Raw genomic sequence first — 27,641 nt, forward strand, 5'->3', positions numbered from 1 at the left:
AACGTCTTCCATTTGAGGATTATGGAGGCCACTGTGCTCTTAGGAACCTTAAGTGCAGCAGAAATCTTTTTGTAACCTTGGCCAGATCTGTGCCTTGCCACAATTCTGTCTCTGAGCTCTTCAGGCAGTTCCTTTGACCTCATGATTCTCATTTGCTCTGACATGCATTGTGATCTGGAAGGTCTTATATAGACAGGTGTGTGGCTTTCCTAATAAAGTCCAATCAGTATAATCAAACACAGCTGGACTCAAATGAAGGTGTAGAACCATCTCAAGGATGATCAGAAGAAATGGAAAGCACCTGAGTTAAATATATGAGTGTCACAGCAAAGGGTCTGAATACTTAGGACCATGTGATATTTCAGTTTTTCTTTTTTAATAAATCTGCAACAATGTCAACAATTCTGTGTTTTTCTGTCAGTATGGGGTGCTATGTGTACATTCATGAGGAAGAAGAATGAACTTAAATGATTTTAGCAAATGGCTGCAATATAACAAAGAGTGAAAAATTTAAGGGGGTCTGAATACTTTCCGTACCCACTGTATATAGAGCATGACTCCCAGTGTGCTTCTCACATACCACTATAGGCAACCCCCAACTTGTGTATTTGAGATTTGCTATTTTAAATCAATGATAAAATCCTCATGATTGTCTTTAAGCTGTTCCGTTCTTAGCCATCCATAAGCAAAGTAAAGCCAATATTTTGATATCTTTTAAATCCTACTGATACCCAATAGGACTGGAGATTATTAAGAGTCTAACGAAGAGGGTTGTGGGAACATGCTGGGAGATGCATTTGGGGCCTGTAACTGCTAAACATGTTAAAAACAGTGTCAACAGTTAGCTTTAAAGGTCCTTGCACATAGGCTGGGTGAGACAGTTCAGCACAATGCCCAGCATATTTCCTCTGTCTGGGCAGTCCAGGTGCAGCGTACAATCTGTCATTGACATGAATCGCCTGTGTGCACCGATGTCCTCATATACACGGCGGTGCTATTATAAACACAAGTACAGCATACAGCCTTAAGCCCCGTACACACGTATCGATTGTCGGCCGAACGATCGGCCGACTTTTGTCCGGTGCTGTCCTGTCGGTTGAAAAGTGCTAAAGACTGCACACAAATTTTGTCGGCCAACAACAGCCGACTGCAGAAGTGATGTCATGTGATGGTTAACTTTCCGTGTGTTTTTTCTTCTCTGAGCATGCCCAGTCTTGCTCATCTGCTGTTTGTCGGCCAAATTCTGTACTGACTGAGGAACAATCGGCCGTTCTGGTGTTGGCCAACAAAAATTTTAAAGCCTACACACCAGATTCTGTTTGACCGAAAAGTCGCAGTCGGTTGTCGGGAGCATCATACTAACAAGCCGACAATCAGCCGATCGGACGTTGGCCGAATATTTACGGCCGACAATCGCTACGTGTGTACGGGCCTTTATTCAAAAAATACCTTGAGGTTAAACTGATAATTGTAACAAGTACACATTAAACAACATACGTAATGACTGACTGCGCCAAACAATAGCAAGTCAAAAGTGCTCATACAGATCATAAAAAAATGCTGTTAAATAATTTCATCCCTGTTGTTCATAGAAAAAGGAAATGGTCTATCACTACAAGTACACTAAATCCATGCACCAGCTGCTATAGGAATAAGTAGTGGTAGGTCTCAGTTGTGTGGTGTTTCAAACAAGCATGGATAGAGCTTGCAGAAACCAGAAAACTTGGTAAGAGCTCTCCCTATGCATGACTATTAGCAAATGAAGACTGCACAAGATAAATGAGCACACATTTATCATCTTAAACGCTCTACTTTTTGCTTTAAGAAGGGTGGGCTGCACCTTACCAAAACATAGGTGAGCAAAAGATGCGTTTACATGAAATGTTATACATGCAAGCTCCCCATCTCTGCATCAATATACTGTAAGTACTTGAGTTACACCCAGGTTCTTTAATACTAGCTGTGTGCCCCTACCCTCTTTTACCACTATGAGGCTCTTCTCTGACATGAAGAACTTTTAAAATGTATGTGTGTGATGGTGTTCGCATATAAAGCAACTTCCTTTGGATTTATTAATTATTTAATCATCTACAAAGCCAGGACATCTCATCACAGAACAGCCTACTGTCAAAATGTAAGAAATAGTCACAATATCATACTTCCTTAATGTTAATTCATAACAAAATGTCAAATAAGTTTTATTTTACTTACTTGTCACTACTACATTGAGAACACAAAAAAAATCATTTGGTAAAAAAGGAATCACACTGATGATGATACCAGTGTTTGTGTAGTAACATTAACAAAATTGGCTCTTTCACATAACAGATTAAATAGGTTATGTACACAGTTAATGGATGCCAGCCCAACACATAAGTTTCTTCAGCCAGCTGAGATATGTTTTTTGAAAGAAACAAAATATATATAAAAAAGGAGCTTAAAAATTACTGCATACTCTTATTTACTAGTAGATCCTGTGACATTGTATACCATGTTCAATGATAGCCTTTCATTTCGTGCAAGACATACCTCTGTAAAATATGCACAGAAGTTAAGCCCCTTTCCCACTTGTGCGACTTGGGACTGCAAAGTCACATGACAAGTCGTACTCTATGATTTCCATTGAGTACCATTCATATCTGTGCGACTGAAAGTTGCAAAGACTTCAAAGTAGTCCCTGCACTACTTTGGGCCGATTTTAATGCGTTTTGAGGTCCATAGACATAGGCATTGCATCAAGTCCAGTCAAAATAGCGGTAAAATCGCAGGAAAAAAAATCAGGTCGCATAAGTGTGAAAGGGGCCTTAGAGATAACCCTCAGCATTGAAATCCCATAAGGACATATAGTAAGAAATAGGATTTCAAAATGCCAAATATTGACATACGAGATGATGATGTACTGAGATAGCATTCTTTTGAATACTTCAGCAACAGTCCAATCCAATTAGCAAACTGTTGCATATATGAAATGATGAGCAGGTCCTCGGTGTAATGAAAAAAAAAAAAAGTGTAAATTTAGATGTTTAAAGTTTTTTTTTTCCCATTTTATTTATGTCTGCTTCCTCTTCTTTTCATGGCAGCTGTGCACTGTGGACAATACCACTTTCCTTTGGGAGCTTCTGATAATCCTACACATCCATAATGAAACCATTCAATAGGGCACTGAAAAATAACGAAACAAAGCCAGATTATTCACTCAATAAAATAATACACATAATAACTTGATTTTCCTAGCAAAGATATCAGAATTAGGAGCAGTCATACAAACACAACATTTGATTATCTATTTACAGCTATTAAAAATTATTACAGGTTACCAGTTTAGAGTTACAGAGGAGGTCTAGGGCTAGAATTATTGCTCTCACTCCAACGATTGCGGCGATGCCTCACTTGTGGTTTGAACACCGTTTACATATGTGTAAATGTCCCTTGTAATATAAATATTAATGTGAGGTCAAAAAGACCTCAGATCTCACATCTACACTTGCAATAAAAATAAAAGCGCTATTTTTGACTTACCGTAAAATCTATTACTCTGATGTTCATTAACAAACACAGCTCCTGATATTCATAACCATTAGGTTATACTACCCCTACAGGAGTAGGACACTAGGCAGAAAAGAATTCTGGCTATACCCATGGGCAGTCCCAGGGGGTATACTCCCTCTCTCTACTATAGCCACTCAGTTTTGTTACAAGCAGTGTCAGGAGAATTATAACTCCACAGAGGGGTGGGTACGGTGTCCGTCAATGAACATCAGAGAAATGGATTTTACGGTAAATAAAAAATCCCATTTTCTCTTACGTTTATTGACAGACACAGCTCCTGGTATTCATAACCATTGGGCCGTCCCAAAGCAGCGTTAAACATGAGGGGTGGGAACAGCAAAAAAATCCCAAGGCTAAACATTAGCCAACAGGAGCTCAACCAAACAACTGGAGCCCACCTGAAAAGACAACATCAAGTCCACTTAAACAGCAGCCTGTAAAACTTTGCGGCCAAAAGAAACATCCGCAGATGCCAACACATCCACTTTATAGAACTTTGTGAAAGTGTGCACCGACAGCCAGATGGCCGCCTCGCAAACCTGCGTCACTGACACCTGATGACGGAAGGCCCAGGAGGCACTAAGCACCCTAGTAGAGTGCGCCTTGACAGGGAAAAGTGGAACCTGACCCCTGATGGAATAGGCCTGAACCACCGTCTGTCTGATCCATCTGGAAATGGTCGGACCACCCCTTTTTGAGGTCCATCTGTGAGCACAAAGAGAAAGTCTGACTTCCTGAAAGACTCCCTAGCTGCCAGGTACACCCTAATTGCCTGGACCACATCCAAGGCATGCAAGGCAATTTCCTTAGGATGTTTAGGGCTGGGACACAGGGAAGGCAACACAATGTCTTCATTCAAATGAAAATCAGAGACAACCTTTGGAAGGAACGACGGACAGGGCCGAAGAACCACCTTATCCCTGTGAAACACTAGGTAAGGTGAACGACAGGATAACGCCGCCAGTTCCGACACCCTGCGCTCAAAGGTGATAGCCACTAAAAAGGCCACCTTCTGGAACAGCATAAGCAGGGGGAGCTCCTGAATATTTTCAAAGGGAGGCTTCTGTAGAGCTGAAAGCACCAAATTAAGATCCCAAGGCAGCAACGGAGCCTGCACTGGAGGAACCAAATGTCGGACACCCTGAAGAAAGGTATGCACCAGGGAGCGTGTGGGCAAAGGTCTCTGGAAGAAGACCGCCAAAGCCGACACCTGGCCCTTGATGGTAGTCAAGGCCAATTTCAAGCTGAAGGAAGGTCAAGATCCGAGCCACAGAGAAGGAGCAAGGAAGAACCAAGAGACTCACACCACGTAATGTACGTCTTCCACATACGATGGCAGATCTTCCTGGCTTTCAACAGTGTAGGAATCACCGACTCAGATAAACCCCTATCCTTCAGCACCTGGCGTTAACAGCCATGCCGTCAAAGGCAGCGACTAAAGCAGGATGGAAGATCGGTCCTTTGGACAGCAGATCCTCCTTGAGAGGAAGCTGCCAAGGAATGTCGGCGACCAGCCGCACCAGATCAGCAAGCCAAGCCTGGCGAAGCCAGTCCGGAGCCACTAAGATGACCGGAATCCCATCTGCCTCGATCCTGCGTTGAAATCTTGGCAGAAGCTTGAGAGGAGGGAAGGCGTAAATCAGACAATACTGACCCCACGGGGCCACCAGCCCATCTGGGGCGTCCGCCAGAAGATCCCTTGACTGAGCCACAAACCTCTGCACCTTTCTGTTGAGCCGAGATGCCAACAGATTCACCTTGGGGGAGCTGATAAAACCTCCAGATAAAGAGGCCACTACCCATGGTCCAACGCCTGTCAACTGAGGTAATCTGCTTGCCAATTTTCCACCCCGGGAATGTGTACGGCGGAGAGGGCTGTAACGCACCGCTCTGCCCACCATAGAATCTTGGCCACCTCTAGAGCCATTAGGACACTTCTTGTGCCCCCTTGGTGATTGATATAAGCCATGGCCGTGGCATTGTCCGATTGGATGCGCACTGGACAACCCTGAAGACGATCCGTCCAATGATCCAGACACAGTTCCAAGACATTGATTGGGAGTCTGGACTCTTCAGGCGTCCAGATCCCCTGAGCAGAATGCTTGCCGAGCACGCCTCCCCAGCCGGTCAGGCTGGCATCCATAGTGAGCACTGTCCAATACAAGGGGAGGAAGGAATTTCCCAGCCGAAGTCCCGGAGAAGGAAGCTACCATATCAGGGACTCCTTATTGCCCTGACTCAGCCTGATCTGATTGTTTAGAGACTGCGGAGTCTTGTCCCATTTGGTAAGAATTTCTTTTTGCAGGGACCTCATATGCAACTGTGCAAACGGAACTGCCTCGCAGGTAGACACCATCAGGCCTAGCACCCGCATGCAAGTCTAGAGGGATGACCCGCCTCCATAGTCGGTTAGCGCCCTGCCCCCATCCCAGGAAAGTTACCAGACCACCCAAATAGCCCCAGCGTGGAGGGGGGCAGGAATAGGGACATGGCAAAGGGGGAGGGTACCTGTGGGAAGGAGGGGAACCTGTGGGTCCGAACGTCCCAAGGAAGGGCCCACGTCCACGCCAAAACCCTCCAGGGGGACAGCTACTCACCATGCCAGGAACCAGGCAGGCACCGCTCCAGACAGAACCCCTCTCCATTGAAATGGAGGGGCTGTCGTCCAGGAGGAACGCTGGGACTAGGGCCGAGACCAAGTCGTATGCGACCTCGAGAGACGTTTAAGTCGCAGGCCAGCCCCCGTCCAGTGGGGCTATGTCACGGCCAAACTAGCGCGGAACTGAGGTCTGTGTGCGCTCCTTGACCAGACTGGGGTGACCACTGGATCTAGATTATTCAGCCCGTCACCCAGTCCGGCAGTTGATTGTAAATCTCACAGGAAAAAATCCAGGATAAAAGGCAGTTTTCCCAGGACCAAAGATCCCAGCAAGGAACTAGGTCTTTACTCCTGACTAGGCAGAAAAAAAGAGTGGCTATAGCAGAGAGGGAGTATACCCCCTGGGACTGCCCATGGGTATAGCCATACTACAGTCTTCCATCATGTGAAGCTGGTCAGAACAGTATCCTCTTCATATGAAAATGCAGGCATCTACCATAAACTGACCAAAGTTTAAAAAAAAAAAAAAAAACACAAAAATAAGGATAAAACCCAATATTTACAGCATTCTAGTGGGTTCAAACTAAAACAGAAAGAAAAACTTGCAAAACAGGTTTGATTTGTAATATACCCCATTCATTTAAACAAGCTGGAAACTGGAAAATCTCTCTGCACAAGAAGAAATGCCTGAGGAACTCAGGCCCAGTTTTCAGTAACATTGCTTGCTTGTATCATGTTGTTTATGACCAGCTTCACTCTTATCCCACTAATTTTTTCCTCACAATTCTATTACATTTCAAAAATACATTTGAAGTACTTACATCCTGGTTATCGCAGCCTACCATTTCACCATAAGATACCTAAAATAGAAAAACTATAATGTAGTAAATGTATTTAAAAACAATACTTTCACAAGTAGACACACAATGGACCATAAAGGATTTAAAACACTCAGAGAAACTTACCAAGCAAATTAGCAACAAAATTAGATACACATCTACTACAATAAATATACAAAAGTTTTTTTTGTGTATATGTAAGCTCTGCAATCCTGGGCAGCTAAAATACAAGACAGTGTTGCAAATTTTTTTGACAGATTTGTCACTGTAGATTAGACAGATTTATACTGAAATAATTACACACAAATAAAAGAGATGGTCAAGGGCAGGTTTTATATTGTTGCAGTGCTACTTCAGAGCAGCAGAGGGGAAGGGAGGGATTTCTGAATCAAGCTGCAAGATTCACATGTCTTATAATTTGTTCCAAAGCTCATTAATATTGCATTACATAGCAATTATCTAATTTCTTGTTATCATTTACCAAATGTGTTATGTTGTAAGAAAGAACTACAAATAAACACAAGATTGTCAGCTTTTTGCTTTGTAACCATAATATAGTAGAAGTTAGTAGTAGTTCCGATCAAAAATAACGCCATGTCCTTGTAAGTTAGTGAACAATAATCTGAAAAACCACCTGTGCACTAGTTTTAATAAGTAGGCTACATTTCTGCTGAGCAGAACATTCCTGTAACAGGCCTACTACTATGGTATGGAACACTCTTGAGTCAGCAACCAGCCTCACCTGATTACAGATGCAATAGCGGGGCTCGTTGGGATCATATGTCCAGTCAACTTGGCTATTAGAATCTGACTCTGGAATAGCTGCTGTTTGTTGATGAGACAGCTCATGTGCTAGAGCTGATGATGAAGAGCAAGAGGATAATGACGAAGAGGAAGATGATGAGGAAGATTGCTGACTTGAAGATTTATTATTGCTCCTAAACAGCAAAAGTAAAGTACATTAGAAAAATGTATGTTAAAATCTATTCAGAGAAAATGGTTCACCATAAATGAAACAAAAACAAACACTAAGATTTAGAAGTGAAGTTCGACAATATAATGGGATAAAGAAGGAACATACACTTTTTACACTTTTTATGCATGTTAAAGACACAATTATAAAGCAGTTTATTCAAAATGGTCAAAATATTGTATGTATACTAAGCTTCGATATTTCAATGTGAAGCATACAGAAATTGCCAAAAAGCTCACCTAAAAAAAATGCAGTTAAGTGTAGCAGATAACAATAGCAATGCTGATAAAAGACAGAAGGATTTATTGAAACACTGCATGTCACTGCATGCACAGTTCATTGTACACTCTTGGCATGCCTTTGATGCCAGAATGAATTAACTTCTGTGCACATATGTGGAAGTTTCATTACCCCAGCCTGGGCAATCTTAATGGCTGAAGACGCCAAACCTAGAAGACGACTGGGTGAAGAGCTCAGAAGCAGCGATGTAGCAACAAGGGAGATCACAGCCATCACCTCTTTTTGGAGGGGAGGGAGGCGAGTGGAATTTAGCTGTGCTTTAATGTAACTTGTCTAAACTTTACTTACTTGTTCTTCCGCCCACTTCTTGAGTCTGTGGTTGCTGAAGATGTCAGGGTCTGTGTTAGTGTAGAAGCCAAGGCTGATGAGGAATAACTTGTAGAGTCTCTAGACAAGAACTCTCTCCCAAGTTGAAAATCGTTATTTTTAAAGGCCTCGTAACTGGCTTTCATACTGGACGTTCTTCTTCCTTCTTTCATCTGTGCATATTTAGTAGAGGCAGATTATCGGTTACATTCTGGTATTTCTGGTTTAATAATTTGACATATTTCACAAAAGAGAAAAGAAAACTACAAATACACCAAGTACCAAGAACAATATATATGTAAAAAACATATGTGGTACCTGAGCCGTGACTTGAACTGCTTGAGCAGCTGCCATGGTAATGGCCCCAGCTCCAGCCCCTGCAGCAGCTCCACTTGAAAGAGAACTTAAGTTATAGGATGCCAGCGGCTGGGAGGAATTCACGCTGTAAACATTAGTAGTAGTGGAGGACAAAGTATTTCTACACCCTATAAGCAAATATAAAGAAAAAAAAAAAACAATTATGCATGTCCATAAAAACACATCATTCAGATACAGAAACACCATTTCAAAAGTGAACAGTTAAGAGTAAGCAAAGGGTGAAGCTCATTAGCAAGTATATAATGTGCATGTAAATGGACCATGTAACAGATTGGCAAGTACATGTTTTCTTAAAGTATAACTAAAAAGGCAAAGGCTTTTTTTTTTAGTTTTGGATAAAGGGAAGAGGGATTAGAAAGCTTTTTTATTGCTGTCTGTGTCTAAGGACATTCACCCTCTCTATTTGTCCTGTTTACCATTATCACTGAAAGTGAAAATTACAACGTTTGGGTTGTCCCCATAACAGTAATAGACGGAAAATCTTCCAACTGGGACACTAGTTCTGGTGACCTGGAGGTCCCCAAGGAATTCCCTTAATTTGCAGGGATTTCCTCTCACTTCCTGTTTGGCTATGGGACAGGAAGTGAAGGGAAATATTCACAATTGGACACAGAGGGCGAATAAAAGAAGACTGACAGGGGGTTATAACCCTCCCTTACTCTACCCAAAATGAAAGAAAAAAAAAAGCTTTGTCTATAGTTTTACTTTAACTCTTTGCTACAAAAATAGGTCTAAAGTCATACAACAGTGTATCACACTATTCTTTATTGTTATTTTTCCTTCCGTCCATCCTGCTACTTTATGATCGCCATACGAGTGCCCTAATCCTGTTAACACATACCTAGTATCACTGCTTCAGACATCACTGTTCTAATAAATAGTGCTGGAAAAGTGTATTTTCTACTAAAGTAATTGCCATCTCCTTTAACCATTGATAACTGGTGCCTAAACTGTTGTAGGAAATTACAAGAGTGTGTAGCATAGGATTTAGCATATACTGTATATAATGTTATGCTATCCCTCTGTTCTTACTACATACAGATGTATATAGAATTAAATTTGCCAAGTATAGGGCAACTCTCAGTCAAGTTCCATTCTATGCCTCCAAATAAAAAGAAAAATTGTGTTAAAAGCTCACTTAAAAAAGGAAAAAAAAAAAAATGGGATTTTTGTCTTACTATAAAACCCATTTCTCTGATGTTCATTGAGGGACACAGCTCTTCATCTTCTTGACCATAGGGTTATTCTGCCCCCTATAGGAATAGGACACTAAGCAGAGAAAAAGCTTGAACACGCCTATGGGGCAGTCCCTGGGGGTATACTCCCACTTCCTGCTATAGGTATTCAGTTTTGTAACAATCAGTGCTAGAAGGAAAAAACCCAACTCCACAGAGGGGCGGGTGCTATGACCGTCAATGAACATCAGAGAAATGGATTTTACGGTAAGACAAAAATCCCATTTTCTCGTTTATTCATTGACAAAAACAGCTCTTCCTCTTCTTGACCGTTGGGACATCTCAAAGCAGTGTCAAACATGAGGGCCGGGAACAACAGAAAAAAAAAATAAACTCCTCAAGGCTAAACATAGTCAACCAGGTAACTTGGAGCTCAACTGTCAACAACTGGAGCGCACCTGAAAAAAATCACCCTCAAAGAGGACAAGTCCTCTAAACAGCAGCCTGCAAACCTTTGCAGCAAAAAGAAGCATCCGCAGATGCCAACACATCCACTTTTTAAAACGTTGTGAATGTGTGTACAGTACCAGGTAGCCGCCTGCAAACCTGCATCACTAACGCCTGATGACGAATGACAGTGCGCCTTGACAGGGAAACGAGGAACCTGACCCCTAATAAGCCTGAACCACAGTCTGTCTGATCCATCTGGAAATGGTCGCAGCAGAAGCAGCCAGCCCCTTACGAAGTCCAACCGTGAGGACAAATAGTGAGTATGATTTCCTAAAAGACTCTGTAGCTGCCAGATACACCTTTATTGCCCGAACCACATCCAGGGAGTGCAAGGCAACTTACTTAGGAAGCTTAGGCTTGGGGCACAGGGAGGGCAACACAATGTCTTCATTCAGATGAAAGTCAGAGACGACATTCGGAAGGAGCGACAAACATGGACGCGTAGGCAGGGGAATATTTTCAAAGGGAGGCTTCTGGAGAACTGACAACATCAAATTGAGGTCCCACAGCGGCAATGGAGACCGCAGTGGAGGAACCAAGTGTCCAATGCACTGGAGAAAAATACGCACCAAGGAGTGTGTGGCCAACAGGCGTTGAAAGAAAACCGCCAAGGCTGAGACCTGGCCCTTGATGGTACTCAAGGCAAGGTGCTGCACAACCCCTCGGAGGAAAGCCAAGATGAGAGGCACCGAAAAGGAATGAGGGTGAACCCGGAGAGATTCACACCACGCAATGTACGTCTTCCACGTACTATGGTAAATCTTCCTAGAAGTAGATTTTCTAGCTTTTAACAGCAAAGGACCCGCTGTCCTTCCGCACCTGGCTTTCAACAGCCAAGCCCTGAAAGCCAGCAACTGTAAAGTAGGATGGAAGATTGGCCCTTGGGACAGAAGATCTTCCCTGAGAGGGTGTCTCAAAGGAGCATCTGCAACCAGCCGTACCAGATCAGTGTACCAAGACCGGCCAGGCCAGTCTGGAGCCACTAGGATGACCGCAATCCTTCCTGCCTCGATCCATAGTCTTGGCAGAAACTGGAAAGGAGGAAAGGCGTAAATCAGACGATACTAACTCCTAGGAGCCACTAAAGCGGATGTAGTGACGGGTAGAGGATCCCGGGACTGTGCCACAAATTTCTGAACCTTCCGGTTGAGAAGAGTGGCCAACAGATCCACCTCTGAAGCACCCCACTGGAGACACAACTGATGAAACATCTCCGGATGAAGAGACCATACTCCCTGGTCTAATGCCTGTCGACAGATAGGCCGCTTGCCAATTTTACACCCCTGGAATGTGCACAGCAGAGAGGGCTGGAACCAATCTTTCTGCCCACCTTAGAATGCCGGATACTTCCCGAGCCGCCATGACACTTCTTATGCCCCCTTGGTGATTGACATAGGCCACGGCCGTGGCATTGTCCGATTGAATCCACACCAGACACCCCTAGAGACGACTTGTCCAATGATCCTGACAAAGTCTGATCGCTCGGAGCTCCAGTACATTGATCCGTAGTCTTTGACTCTTCTTGAGACAAGACCCCGGGAGCACAATCTGTACCGAGGACGCCTCCCCACCCGGAGAGGTGCATGCAAGTCCAAAAACCCGAATTGCCCCCTGCAACTTTTGACATTTCTCCCGAGGAAGAAACACTCTGACTGAGGAGTCCAGAGTCAGACCCAGATAGACTAGGCTTGTGGACAGAACCAGGGCAGACTTCTGAAGATTCAGATTCCAACCGAACTCCCTCAGCGTTTGCAGAGTAACCTCCAAGTTTTCCAACAAGGCAGTCGAAGACTCTGCTCGTAAAAGCAGATCACCCAGGTACCCCAGTACCACGATCCCCCGCTGACGCAGTAATGCTAGAACCAGGGCCACTTTCATGAAGACCCAAGAAGCGGAAATGAGACCAAAGGGTAAAGCCACGAACTGATAATGCTCCTCGCCTACGGCAAAGCGGAGGAAACGCTGATGGGCAACACATATTGGGATGTGAAAGTAGGCATCCTTGATTTTGATGAAGGTGAGGAAATTCCTGATGTAGGGATGCCACCACCGTGCGCATGGACTCCACGCAGAACTTCTGTACCCGCACAAAGCGGTTTAGCGCCTTAAGGTCCAGTACTGGGCGCACCTTGCCCTCCTTTCTGGGAACTGTAAACAGGTTTGAGTAAAAACCTTAAAAACGTTCCAACTTTGGAGCCAGAACAATTACCCCTTGAAGTAACAAATCTTGCACCACCCCATAGAGATACTTTAAAGAGGTTGTACACCGAGAAAAAATTTTTTTCTCTTCTTTACATCCTGAAAGAGAAACCCATAATGAGCTAGTATGCATCGCATACTAGCTCATTATGAAATACTTACCTTACAACGAGCCCCCGCCGTGCCGTCCGCTTACCTGTATGACGGGCGACATGTATAGTCGCCCATCTTCCGGGATCGCGGCATCCGGCCATCTGATTGGCCGGAGCCGCGGTGACGTCACTCCCGCGCACGCGTGCGGGAGCAGACGGTCACGGCACAGGGCTCTGAAGGAACGGCACGATCTGCCGTTCCTTCAGAGCGCATGCGCCAGTGATGTCACTGGCTGCATTAAAGGTAAATATCTCCTAAACGGTGCATGTTTAGGAGATATTTACAGTACCTATAGGTAAGCCTTAATATAGGCTTACCTATAGGTACAACTTCCTGAGGAGGGTTTACTTCCTCTTTAAGTGATCTAGGGATAAGTGCAGGTTGTAAGGGAAAAACATTTCTGGAGGATATGATCAAAACTCGATCTTGTAGCCGGAGCGAAAGACTTTGTGGACCCACTTGTCCTGGATCAGGGAGGTCCACGGATTACAGATGGAACCGTCCATCTGTAACGCAGTTAATCCTCATAAGGATACCTCGAGTAAAATCACTTAGCAACCACTGCATTTTGGAAAATCCCACTGTTTTGTACTCTGGATGGCTTATGAGTGCCAAAGGCCATCTGCGCCTCCGTAGCACCTGCAGCTGTGTCCTCCAACTTTAAGTTTCAAGCACAGATACAATCAGTGCATCCACCAGTGCCTTTTCGTGCGAGGTTGCAGAAGTGGAGGAATCCTCCTCACTATCTGAGGATTCAGGGCGCATGGCCGCAGACCCAGCAGGGTGTCCCACATCCGCCGCGGCCGAACCAGAGTCAGGATCTGATAAGACACATGAAGCAGGGGAAGGCAGGGGGCGCTTTATGCCAGCCCGTCGCCGAAAAACACATGCAGGCAGGACACAAAGGACTCCAGGACTCAGCACCAGGGGATAAGAAGGGGCTCCCAACGTCAAAAAATGCTACCCAGAAGGCTCCACAGACATGGGCAACGCGTTTTTTTATTGCAGACCACCGCAAAATGGCCACTGTACTACACAAACATGGCCACCGTGCATTGCAGCGCAAGGCAACACAAAATGGCAGCACCACGCCAGCATAGCACCCTGCCCCCACCCCAAGAGGTGGACCAGACCACCCAAACAGCCCCAGCATAAGTGTGGGGGGGGGGGGGAACAGATGAAGGGAATGCCCGACGGGAAAGAAGGGGACCCAGGGGTCCAACCGTCCCATAGAGGGGCCCACGTCCAGCCCAAAACCCTCCAGGGGCAGAGGGGGTGGCGGGGACAGCTACTCACCATACCAGGAACCAGGCGGGCACAGCTCCAGACTGAACCCCTCGCCATCTAAATGGGTGGCTGTCAGCCAGGAGGAACACTGACTCTGGCCGAGACCCTGTCGTATTTGACCTCGCAAGGCGTTTAACTCGCAGGCCAGCCCCCGTCAGGTGAGGCTATGTCGCGGCCAACCTAGCGCGGAGCTGGGGTCTGTGCGCGCTCTCTGGCCAGACTGGTGGGGTGACCACTGGATCTAGATCATCCAGCCGGTCGCCCTGTCCGGCAGTTAATTGTAGATCTCAAAGGAAAAACCAGGAGAAAAAATCTATCAAAAAGAAAAAAGTTTGCCAGGATCAGAGATCCCAGCAAGGAAGTAGGTCCTTACTCCTGACTAGGCAGAAAAAAATGAGTACCTATAGCAGAGAGGGAATATACCCCCTGGGACTGCCCATAGGCGTAGTCAGACTTTTTTCTGCCTAGTGTCCTACTCCTGTAAGGGGCAGTATAACCCAATTGTTAAGATCAGGAGCGGTGTCCATCAGTGAACGAAAGAGAAATCAATATTTTGGAATAAACAGTAAACTACACTAACCAAAACAATAAGGTGATTTAATGGAGTAAAAAAGGGTCACTAAACGAGTAACTGATGAAACAGGAATGTGCCCTAACCTACATGTGTCTGTCCCTGCAAACTAGAGTTTGTATGTATGACCGGAAACTTGCCTGGAGTATTTTCTTTAGATGCATCAGAAGTAAGTGTTGATAACAACGCCTCAGACTTGAATTTTTTCTCTGGTACATGGTCTGTAGTAGAATGATGGGATGATGGATTGTGCTTCCTTTCTGTAGACATAAGCATTTGCGTTTAATGGCTGCTGCAGTTTAGAAATGCCATAACAGCACTCATTGTACTTACTCTCTCCTGAGGAATGAGAATGAGCATGGTGGTTATTCACAGGCTGAGATGGTGTGTCTAGTTCTAACGACCCTGAAAGAGTATAATTCAAATAAATATCAAACAATTAAAAGACCAATAAACAACCAACCTACACTAGCCTCTTTAAAAGAAAAATGGAGATGGTCCTTGGAAGAGGCTGACTTAAAAAATATATATTTTAGAAAAGCATCTCCCCACTCATACCCAATCCTGCAGATGTTATGCTCGCACCTTATCTTGATGATCACGCATGTGTAAATACCTATCTAAGCATTAATTGCTTGGTGATGTATGCATGATACAATGTCATTTAACACTATAGTCAGGTTTAAAACCATGCAGGCCAAATAATCACATTACAAATAGGAGAGCCCATATGTAAAGATCTGGCTGTCCAACATGACTGGCTTGACCATTCATATCTGTTTTTCATTTAGAATAAACCAAGTAAAACCAAGACCCCAAAGAAATGTTGCGGGTGGTCTGTGTCTCTTGCAGTTGAGATTATCATTGCATCTTTGTACTTCAAGGCTAAATTTCCCCCTGAATAAAGTGGACTATGCAGTCAAGGTTCCCCAGTTGGTTATGATATACTGTATGGTTTTGAAAAATACTGCTTAATATAACTGCCATACATGTAGGCCACTTACAACACCCCAGAAAGCTGGCAAAACAATCCCATATTGTTAGCACTCCCTCGTCATGGCTAGTTTTTAGGACATGGCATATATTAAGCACTCACCCCCAGCATCACAGCCATGCATGTGCAGTGTGCTCTCCCTCCCCTCCTTGTAGCAGCAGCTGAATTGTGCATGTGTGGCTTTTGAACCAGGGAAAATGCGTGCATGTCCTATTTATTCATGCAGCTACTTCTCAAGATATATTTATTAACGTTCTTCTTTGATTTTGAATTGAAGGTGGTTCTGAAGTTAAAACATGTTTACCCTAATGATTCTCCAAACTGAGGAAAAAAAAAAGAAGGTTTTAACACTTTTTGTTCCCCCCACCCCCCCTCCCTGTAGATACTTAAGAGTCCTATATTGATCCACTGCTCTGCCCGACTGCATCTTTTCTCTCTTCTCTTTGTGCTGTCACAGGACAGAGAGAGCAGTGGGAGCTGTTGTGATTCTGCTGTTGTCAGTCAAATCCTGTGAGAAGGGAGGAGGCAGGGCCAAGCTGTGCTGGGTCTATGTATGGATGCCCAGCTCAGGAGTGCACCTTCTCAAGTGTCCCCTCAGCAGCCTGCATGCTGAGGGGCCACGCAGAGAAGAGAGCTGAGCGCCGAAGGGAGACCCCAATAGACTGCACATCTAAAACCGAGTACTCATGCTTCTGCAAGACAGGATAGGTGGGAATCACTTTAAACTATAAGGAAAGGCAGAATGGAATTATGTCTTGCAATTTATCCAGTAATTCTGGTAATCTTACCTGCTCTGTGCAATGGTTTTGCACAGAGCAGCTCCAATCCTCTTCTTTTTGGGTCCCCTGTGGGCAGTCCTGGCTCCTCCCCCTGTCGAGTTCACCCAATAGCAAGTCTCTTGCTATGGGGGCACTCGAGCAGGCTCACTTCTGAGCCGGGCTCTGTGTGTCCATTCACACAGAGCGTGGCTCAGCTCTATCTCTGCTCTCTCTTCATTGTGTCACTGGCTGTGATTGACAGCAGCAGGATGTCTCCCACTGCTGTGTGAGCTAATGAGGGGAGAGAGACCAGGGAGAGCCGCTGCTCTTGGGTATATCCCTGTATTAAGATGGGGCTCAGGTAAGTAAAGGGGGGCTGAGGGGGGAGCTGGTGGTTTACCTTAATGCATAGAATGCATGAAGGTAAAAAACGTGCCTTTAGAACCACACTTTAAAGAAAGAGCAAAAGAAGAATGATGGACTGTTTGTCCCCGAACAGTGTAATGGAGAAATGTGCATCACATAGGCAATCAATCCTAAGAACAATCATTTCTCACAGGCCTTCATGTATTGGAAGGTCTGAAGGAGGAGAACAGTTCTCATTTTCCACAGCAACCAGAGTATCTTTTTTTTTTTTTTTATCCAATACTGCAATGGAACCTGAGGTAAAATCTGATCAGCTGATTTGGGTAACAAGATCTGTTCTTTCATAGGGCTCTTTTATGCACAAATCTACAGTGCCACATACTGGAAAATTCACAAAATAATTTAACGAATATTAATATGAACAAAAATGTGCACCCACTTCTTTCCAATATTTCAGTAATGCCAGCATTATCAGCCTCCAGTTCCATCTTAAATTTTGCTAGTTCTTGGTCAAGTTTTCTCAAATGACGGTCTACCTATTAAACATTACAAAACAGCAAGTTTACATTTTCCTACTTACACATATGGGGGGGGGGGGGTTACTAAAACTGGAGCACACAGAATCATAGCCAATAGTAACCAATCATCTTCTAGGTTTTATTGTCAAAGTGTAATAGAAGAAGCTGAAGTTCTAAGCGGATTGGTTACTGTGTACAGCTGCACCAGATTCTGTGTACTTTGGTTTCAGTAATAGTCTCCCCCACCCCCATACAGTTCAACATAAAATGCAATTACCATTACTAGCATCTGCAGAATTTCATTTCTAATGCCTTTTAGGCAAGGTCAAGGTTTTTTTTAATGCATTCAAACATGGAAATAGCAGAATCCAAAAAAACAGGACAGGTAGCAACCACTTTGCACCTCAAACTGACAGACATTATTTTACAAAAAATGCTAGCTTAATTATTGCATAAATTAAAAGCTGTGTCCAGTAATTTGTTTGTTAAAAGTGTGAAGTATTGTAAATTAGCAATAGGAGGATTCACCATTTTGTTTTTGAATCAAAACACAAAAATGTAAGTAAAATTGAACTACGGTTTTGCTTACCAAATCATAGATTTGATTTGCTAGCTGCACTTTCTCATCTGCATCTTCCAAGGCCTTAAAATAATCCTGCAATTAAGGAATAATCTAGATAGAGTCAAATGTCAACAAAATATTAGCAGGTTCTTTCTTTATTCACAGACACCCACATGTATACTTTGCTTTATGTTTAACCTTTAAGTAGAATAGTGCACTAGAAGCAAATCTGTACATTCCCACCGTGCTGCATGTAGGGGCAAGCAGGATCCTGAGACCTGATCTGTGTATAAATGGACCCATCTTTGAAATTGACATTATTCAGTAACACATACAGTTTTCTTGCAATAAATAAAAAATGCTCCCTTAAGTACCTAAAAACCTAGACCAGTGATGGCGAACCTATGGCACGTGTGCCACAGCTGGCACACAGAGCCCTCTCCGTGGGCACGCGAGAGCTGCCGCCACTGCCCGCACTGTGACAAAGGGAGAAGTGAGCGCAGGCTGTGGGTTTATTTCCCCCGCTCGCTTCCCTTCTTCTGTCAAGCAGCATGGGACAGGGGCAGAGCGGCGCTTTCAGGGATCACCGCTTACTCTGATTCCTCCTGCCCCCCCCGGCTGAGGCCAAGGACCAATAAAGAGCCAGGACTAGTGCACCATGGGACATGTAGTCCTGGAAGACTATGGCTCAATTTTAATCAATTAAGGAAAAACTACAGCCCCAGCATGCCCTGAGAAAATAAGGAGGAACAGCCTGGAGCACGGGGAAAAAAAAGGGCTTAGAGAGGGGGGGGGGGGGGCAAGGGCGAGAGTAGCGTTGAGACAAGAGTGAGAGGAGACTGAGGTGGTGCAGGAGGGAGAGAGAGCCCAAGCCACAACACCCCCTGGAGTTGAACCAGCCAGAGAGGAGCAAGAGGACGGTGCTGGGAAGACACCATTAAGAGTGGGGAAGGGTGATCAAAGGCACCAACAAAAGGAGAAGCTGCTGCCAAGCACACTGACACTGGATACTGGAGCCGGGCGAGTGCTGAATTGACTACAATCTCTCTTGGCGTGTGCAATCATCACCTGGGTGCCTAGGTGTGTGCAGTTTAATTGCAATTTTGGTACAGTACTTTGAAAAAATAAGTTGGTTTTGTGATGAAGTTTTGGCACTCTGGCTCAAAAAGGTTCGCCATCACTGACCTAGACGGTCTTGGTCACAATCTCAGGCTCGCAAGAAGTACTGTAGGAGTTTTACAAAAAGACTGTAGATAGTCTATTGTTTTCAGCCAGCCAGACTAGGGATGATTTCCTAAAACTGGAGAGTGCTAAATCTAGTTTAGCTCTACATAGAAATAAATCAGCTTTGAGGTTTTTTTTTTCAAAGCTTAATTGAAAAAGATTAAGTTAGAAGCCGATTGGCTACCGTTCACAGCTGCACCAGACTTTGCACTCCCCAGTGTTAGTAAATCGACCCTATTCTTTCTAGTAGGTGACAAGGTTTTACCAAGGCTCAACCTGGAAGTCAGCTTACTTATGTAACAAGCAAATATGGCTTACCCTAAGTAGGGTTGCCCTGATACCGTTTTCTCTTTATCTGCGAGTACCGATACTTTTGGTCAAGTATTCGCTGATACCGAGTACCGATACTCTGCGGTGCGAATCGCGCCAATACAAAAAAATGGGAGCAAATCGCATTGAAAAGAATTGCATGCAATTTCCCCCACCGCTTCTGTGTGTGTACAGTATAGTAAGGGAAGCGCCATCTAGTGGACAGTTTATTAAAAATTTTAGAACTCACATCAACCACTTCTGGACCAGAAGGATTTACCCCCTTAATGACAGGCCATTTTTTTGCTATACAGCCCTATGTTATTTTAATTGACAATTGCACGGTCGCGCGACGCTGTATCCTTTTTTTCCCACAAATAGAGCTTTCGTTTGGTGGTATTTGATCACATGTGAGATTTTTATTTTTTGTGCTATAAACAAAAAGAGCGACAATTCTGAAAAAAAAAAAAAAAATGTATATTATATTATTTACTTTCTGCTATATAACATTCCCAATATATATATTTTTTTTATATATATATAATTTTTTCATCATTTTGGGGCGATTAGTAGTTTTTTGCTACTTATTTTTGGTAAAAAAAAAAATCCCAATAAGTGTATATTGATTGGTTTGCATAAAAGGTATCGCGTCTACAAACTAGTAATGGCGGCAATCAGCGATTTTTAGCGGGACTGCGGCATTGCGGCAGACAGATCCAACACCTAACTGACATTTTTGACACTTTTGGGGGGGGGGACCAGTGACATTACTACAGTAATCAGTCCTAAAAATATGAACGGATACTGTACAAATGACACTGGCAGGGAAGGGCTTAGAGATCAAAGGGTTAAATGTGTCCATAGGGGGTGCTTTCTAACCGTGTGGGGGATGGGCTTGCTGCATGAACACAGAGAACTGTGTTTCTAAATAGGAGGAACACCGGATCCGATCCCTGTGTTCATAACTGACAGAACAGCGGTCTGCTGTGCTTACAACGGAAGATCACCGTTCTGTCTCCTCGGGGAGAATTTGCGGGTGCCTGGTGGAATCGCAGCCATCAGACCCGCTAATTACCTTCTCCTGTGGCAAAAGGGAACGCGCGCGAGCCTCCGCTAGCGGTCTTGCGAAGGTGACGTACAGGTAAGTTGTTTCACGGGACAGAGCCGACCGTAAAACTACGGCGGCTGGTCGGCAAGAGGTTAAAGTGACTTGTGCCCTAACATTTTATATTCCTGATATGTGCCTGCTGTACCATGTACTTGTATGAAAAAGTCTTCAGTTTTCTTTGCTTTCTTTATGTGAAATCCCTGGTGTTTCTGCCAGTCCCTCTGCTTTCCTATTAAAAACTGACCACGCTAAGCAGGATAGCACACTGTGGTCAGTTGTCTAGCTATGCTGGGAACTCAGCCTGCTCTCCTTCAATGATCAGACTTGTCCCGACACGCCTCCCCTGCACAGCCAATCACTGGGAAGGAGGAGGGGCCGGAAGTTTTACAGATTGCTGCACAATGATGGGGCGGTCTTACACGGAATTGGGAGCGGATACCTGGTTTTGACAGCGGGACAACTATGTCGATTTTTCATTTAAACTGTACTTAACGTGAGTTCTAACATTTTTAATAAACTGCTGACTAGATGACGATTTTCTCTTCTACACACACACACACAGGAACGGTGGGGAAAATCGCATGCAATTTGGACAGGAATCACACCGTATTGCTGTTTAAATCGTATGCGATTCTTTGCAGTACAATTTGCGCCCATTCATTTTGTATTGACGCAAATCACACCTGCAAAGTATCGGTTTCAAGAGCATTTTCATGAGTACTCGTGAAAATGCTCGGTATCGGTGCCCCGCTAACCCAATGTATATATACAAGTCTACAAACTATGCATACAAAGATTTGCATACACAAACACTGAAAATCTTAAAATTTACTGGACCTCTTTCACATGCAAACAAAAAAGGAAAAAATACAAAGACTATAGTTATTCTTTAAATAGTAAATGATGACTTCAAGAAACAAGTTCCAATGCACTCAAACAGCAATGCCATTGACTATATGATCAGTAACTACTTCAAATACAACTTGTGTTACCTGCAAAAAAAACATTTCAAAGAATAGGTTTACCTTTTGTAACATGTTAAATCTGTATATAGGGTGTAATATACAACATGTTACTGTGGGGGGCTTCACCTACACAGCCACGTCATTCACTCACACTGCTCTGTGAATGAATAAACTACCTGTCCCTGTCTGCTTTGTAGTTCTTAATGAATCTCTTCTTGAAATTCAGTAACTGTCTGTCCGTACAGGAGGTACAGACAGCTATACTATATGCGTGCATGCAGTAGCCCAAAATTATATCCGCCATCCACTGATCGCAGGTGCAATACTTTACAGGCTGCAGAGTAAAAAAAAAAAAAAAAAAGCACATTTCGTTGGCTGCAAAATAATGTGCATTTATTTTTATTTTACAAAAGGTGAAATTATCCTTTAAAGCAGAACTAATCCCTCTTCTTTACAGCCATGGAAGCTGCCATCTTGGTCCCTGCTTGAAATGTAATTGCCATGGTGCTACATGTGATCAGTTATAACACCAGCCATTTGATGCTTTGACAATTTGGTGGAGAACACAAGCAAATGTGTTATCATTCACAGCATGCCTTAAATGCCTAACTGCTTTGGGTAACAGTTTAGTTTTAAGCAATTTGCAGGTATCTAAACTACTGCAGGTCTCTACCTTCATGTCTTTTGCAACATATAACCTACAGCTTACTTTTTTAATAGCCGTCATTTGTTCGTCCCTCCATTCAGGCTTGTTCTTCTTGGCATTAGAAAAAAACTCTCCAACCCGTTGTTCTAACTGGTCCATTGCATCTACATTATAAATATAACAATAAGATCATCAAGAAGTAGACAAATTCTTATGATTGTAACTTTATTAGTGGCAATCGTTTAGCATGCAGTAGACAGGCTCCGCTCACACATTTGCACATTGGATGCGGGTTTCCCCACATCCAATTCGCATGACAGGAGCTAAATGGAGTCGGTTCACACAGCTGTGGGACGGCAGCGGACTGCATTTATAAAAGGGTCCTGTGCGTCTTCTGGCTCGATTCAGGTGTAAATTCAGGCAAAAATTCAGACCTGATTCGCACATGAATCGGTGAACAGGGACGCACCGGATCCTATGCTGTGAACCGCGCCATGTGCAAAGGCTAAGGCCCCTTTTACACAGGCGGACCATTCAGATACGCCTGTCAGTTTTTTTGGCGGATCTGAACGGTCCCCCCATGCATCTCTATAGGGGATCGGATGTCAGCGGAGACATGTCCGCTGACATCCGATCCGTCAAATCTGGATGGATGGAAACCCTATTTTCCATCCGTCCAGCGGATCGGATCGGATGAGAACGGACCGACGGTCCGTTCCCATCCGATTTCCAACATAGAGATGCATGGGGAACTGACAGCTGTGTCTCCGCACACAGCATGGAGACACAGCTGTCCTCCTGCTGCTCGGCGGCTCGAAAAAACGGAATCCGGATAGTGTGAAAGGGGCCTAAAGCTGGACATAGATGGGTAGGATTTCCAATGAAATTTCTTAGGAAAAAAACGTTTGCTCGTTTTTCTGATTATTAGTGGGTCAAATCGACGTTCCATTTTCAACCACAGTGATGAGAAAATTTAAATAAGCAGGATGGAAAATCTTTCTCAAATGAATTCATTTCTATCAGTGTATGTGGCTTTCATTCAATAAAGTCCATTCAATCCAAAATCAAATGTTAAATGCAAACAAAATATTTCAAACTTTCTGAGAATGTTTGTATTAAATTTCCTTGGACTTAGTGTTTGAAATTCTATTCATCTATAACCAGCTTAAGGCTACATTTGTGACCATGTTTCACGTTACACCCTTTCCTCTCCCCATGTCCATTCACAAAAATCATGGTATTCTTTTCATAGAATTCACGGTGTTCTGTATATGGACAGAGGGAAATTCTGTCATTTATCCACTATTCCTCTCCCCTCATTTATTCAGACTTCCTTGCATTCTGTGAAAAATATACAAGGGTACAAGACCATGTGAGCAATTGGACACAGCAGTAATGTTTAGGAACGTTGCATTGGTACGCAACCTGTCCAGCCATTTATGTGCATGGGCCAGATGGGAAGTGGTTAAAGCTGTAAGGAGTTGTTTTAGCTAAATTTCAGCTTTGGAATTTGACAGTAGTTCTAGCCTCCTCTACTTTATTAAAGAAAAGCATTTTTATTTCTGTCTGTGCTGCTGTTGAAGAGTTCCCCTCACTTCAATATAACGCCAGCAGGACAGGAAGGAAAAATGTCTCCAATGGAACCCTGGATAGCAGTAAATCCAATTGGAATTCTAACCCTTCCCCGCTAACAAAATCTAAGAAAAAGAAAAGTTTTGGCATGACCTACACTATCACTAAACTCTTGTGAGGAGTGAAATGCGTTGGAGCTATCCTGGCATCTGGTGGACTGTATGTACACTGCTTGGCTTTAAAGTGGTTGTAAAGGCGCCACGTTTTTTACCTTCATGCATTGATAAAAAACCTTTTGTGTACAGCAGCCCCCTAATACTTACCTGAGCCCCTTCTCAATCCAGCAATGTGCATGAGCACAGAGGCTCTCCTGGGATTTCTTCCTCCTCATTGGCTGAGTCAGCAGTGAGAGCCATTGGCTCCTGCTACTGTCAATCATGGCTAGTGAGCCAATGAGGAGAAAGCAGGGGGAAGCCAGAGTTCTGTGTACAGAGCAGTGGCTCAGGAGCACTTGGCTCCTGCAGGAAGGAGGGGTTGCTTGTTGTGGGGACCCTTGGCAGGAGCCAAGAGTGCAAGCAGGGGACCTGAGAAGAGGAGGATCAGGGCTGTTCTGTGCAAAACCACTCCACAGAACAGGTAAGTATTACATGTTTATTTAAAAAAAAACTGCCTTTATTATCACTTTAACAAAAATTAGACATTGGTATTTTATGGGGAGTGGCTCTACTCTCTTCGTTTTGGAATATTCCAAAAGTTATATGTACAGTGGATAACAATTGTGGAGCCAGCTCCTGCAGCCAGGAGGTAAGAGAGAAAAGTACAGCTTGCAGTGGTATATGGTCTGTTTATATTAAACTTTAAAGTAGTTTAATATCACTTTAAACAGTTTCTTTGAGCCAAGCTGACCCAAACAAACTATTGCCATTCCACAACTATGCAGCCACTATATGCACTGTAATAAACTGTAGTAGCATTAGCTTTGTTCTGCAACAGTAAGAGTGACTTTCCATTTGATGCTGGAAATAGAGCTGGAATTCTACAAGGCATGCTCCGATTGGCTGACATGAAGAGGTGGGCAGATAATGTCTTAATATAAACCTCAGCCAATAGGAGAAAGTCTTGTATCCACTGATTAAAAATACAAGACTTCTCCTGAATGACAGAGAAGCACTCAGCCCAACTCTAATTAGTTCTGGGAGCAAATGGGAAATCACCCGTACTACAGTGGAACACAGCACCGTATACTGTATGTAGTTAATGCTCCTTCAGTATATTGTAGGGCACACAGCAGCTGCAGTTATCTAACTGAAATAGTTTGGGTCAAGCTGGCCCACATAAACTACCGGTATCTAAAACCATAAGAAACCTAGAATTCTACATTAACCACTTGCCGACCGCTGCACGACTATTTACGTCGGCGGTGAGCCCCTCACAGGCAAAGTGACGTAGTACTACATCGCTAGCCTGTGAGGGTCTAGGGAGGGAGCAAGCGCGCACCGCCAGAGGCGCGGTCACAGACCCCCCCCCCCGCGCGTGTGAACGGCGTACCCGATGTCCGCCGGTCACTAGCGATCGTCAGGTGGAGAGGGAGAAAGGCAGGCGGCTAATGTAAACAAGCCGCCTGTCATTCTTCCCTGTGTAGAAACAATGATGATACGGTTCTACTATGTAGGACCGTTGATCACTGTTCCTACACCTCAAGCCACAGCCAATCACAGTAAGAATCACGCCCCTAGGGACACACATAACCCCTCCCTCTCAAAAAAAGTTAACCCCTTCACTGCCAGTGTAATTTTACAGTAACAGTGCATATTTATAGCACTGATTACTGTAGTAATGTCACTGGTAACCCCCAAAAGTGTCAAAAATGTCAGTCAAGGGTCCGATCTGTCCGCCGCAATGCCCCAGTACCGCAAAAAAAAAAAAAAAAAATCACAGATCGCCATTACGCGTTATAAAAAAAGGCAAAACTTTTTTTTTTTTAATTTTGGATAGAGTAGAGAAGGATAACACACATCAAGTTTTTATGGTAGGCTGTGCCCCCCATAGGAAGATTCACCCTCTGTTTGTCCTGGTAAAAAAAAAAAAAAAATTAGGTTGTCACAAGAACAGGATTAGAGGGGAGATCCTCCATTTTTGACACTAGCTGCTGATAAGGGTTTTCCTCTCACTTCCTGTTTTGGCTATCAGACAGAAAGGGACTCACCTTAAACCCTTTGCGGTGACCATACTGTGTTGGCCTATTCCTTGTACACAACCCAAACCTAATGATATTATACATATTGCCTGAAATTAAATTGAATGGGTTTATATATATTCAGATGTTTACTATATATTTCTATCTATCCAGAAGATCTACTTTAGCTCCTGAGAAAGCAAATTCTTGAGAAACATGTTGAGCACCAGCAGAGAAATCTGACCTAAGCCAATTTCCCTTGGACTAAAACATCCTCCAAGCAATCTACTGTTGCCGGTGTATCTATCTCCACAGGATTGGTCTGGGTCATTGGAGTATAGCAGAAGTCAGGATCTGATTTTATCTGTTTTTATGAATTTTTGGTATTGAATACAATTATTGATTTTAATTACTTGGCACCAACAAAGTGCATGTTTTTCCTCTTTAGTGAGTGAGGAGAAATCTCCCCATCCCTCTTTTGCTGTATCCAAAATTTTAAAAAAGGTTTTGCCTATAGTTCTACTCCAACGCACCATAATATTACTTTTAATTCTTCTTGCATCTGGCGATGTATAATCAACAAAAATGTCACACATGCATTTCTGTGTTCAGATGATTAGGGTCTTGATGATATTTTGCACTGACATATGATATATGGATGGAGTCTTTACTATTTATAGATTACTCAGATTGGTCTGGCTACATGTATATATGCCCTAATATAGCTATACATCCATGTAGATGTCATGTGAGTTCACATAAGGTTGCTGCTTGCACTGGATGTTATGTAGTGTTGTACTGATGTCAATGAAGAGAGCACGCCGCTGCCCCCTGCGGTCAGCGCCTAGTATGACACCAAGGCCAGCAGGAAGACGGTGTAACCCCTGGCAGCGGCTCTCCCGCCGTCTTTGTCGCACTACACACGATGATATGGAGCGCCATGGCTCCGGCCTCCGCTACATGCGGCTGTCCGTGCTTATCACAAGAGCCAGGGCTGCTCACGTACTCTGCACCTGCAGGTCCATCTCCCGCATTTCCGTAAACCTGTCGCGCAGATCCATGGGAAGCTGCTCGATCACTGCGGAGAGACAGGAGGGGAGGGAGAGACACAGAGGGCGGTTATTAGGCGGCGCCACTCCCGGCCACGTATAAAGCCCGCACCCCACCGCAATGAGAGCGCCCCGCGCCGCCATGGCGCCCTACTCCCCCACTCACTCTCCAGGTAATCCTCCAGGTACAGCATCTTGGCTTCTTACGGCGCCTTCCACACAACGGCGACGGTTTATTTCTCCCAGACAAGATGGCGCCTGGTCTGCAACACTAAAACAGGGCGGGAGGAGAGGGCCAACGGATGCGCTTCTGATTGGCTGCATGGGGTGGTGACTGAGGGGCAGTACAGGATTCTGGGAGTTGTATTTCTGAGGGCGGGAGAGAGAGAACACAAACACTTCTCTGACAGGGAATACGAGAGTTCTGATACAGTGAGGTGAGGGAAAGTCGGGGCTGGGGAAGTTGAGGTGAGGAGCAGTCAGGGCTGGGACAGGTGAGGAGAAGCCAGGGCTGGGACAGGTGAGGAGAAGTCAGGGCTGGGACAGGTGAGGAGA

At 44.2% G+C, this 27,641-nt stretch overlaps 1 protein-coding gene across 1 annotated transcript; it reads right to left on the reverse strand.

Annotated features, from left to right (window-relative positions):
- Nucleotides 1-2,810: 2,810 nt before the first annotated feature.
- ING3 (inhibitor of growth family member 3) lies at nt 2,811-27,404 on the reverse strand. Its single transcript, XM_082255547.1, has 12 exons — nt 27,253-27,404; nt 27,044-27,115; nt 22,353-22,453; nt 18,065-18,130; nt 17,397-17,493; nt 15,173-15,244; nt 14,980-15,099; nt 8,885-9,051; nt 8,549-8,739; nt 7,730-7,925; nt 6,970-7,008; nt 2,811-3,162 (listed from the first exon to the last, which is right to left on the reverse strand). Exons 1-12 carry the CDS (start codon nt 27,278-27,280, stop codon nt 3,046-3,048), a joined length of 1,266 nt encoding a protein of 421 aa, XP_082111673.1. The 5' UTR covers nt 27,281-27,404; the 3' UTR covers nt 2,811-3,045.
- Nucleotides 27,405-27,641: the final 237 nt, after the last annotated feature.

Source organism: Pelophylax lessonae (genome assembly GCF_965119305.1).
Source record: "Pelophylax lessonae genome assembly, chromosome: 4".
NCBI lineage: Eukaryota > Metazoa > Chordata > Amphibia > Anura > Ranidae > Pelophylax > Pelophylax lessonae.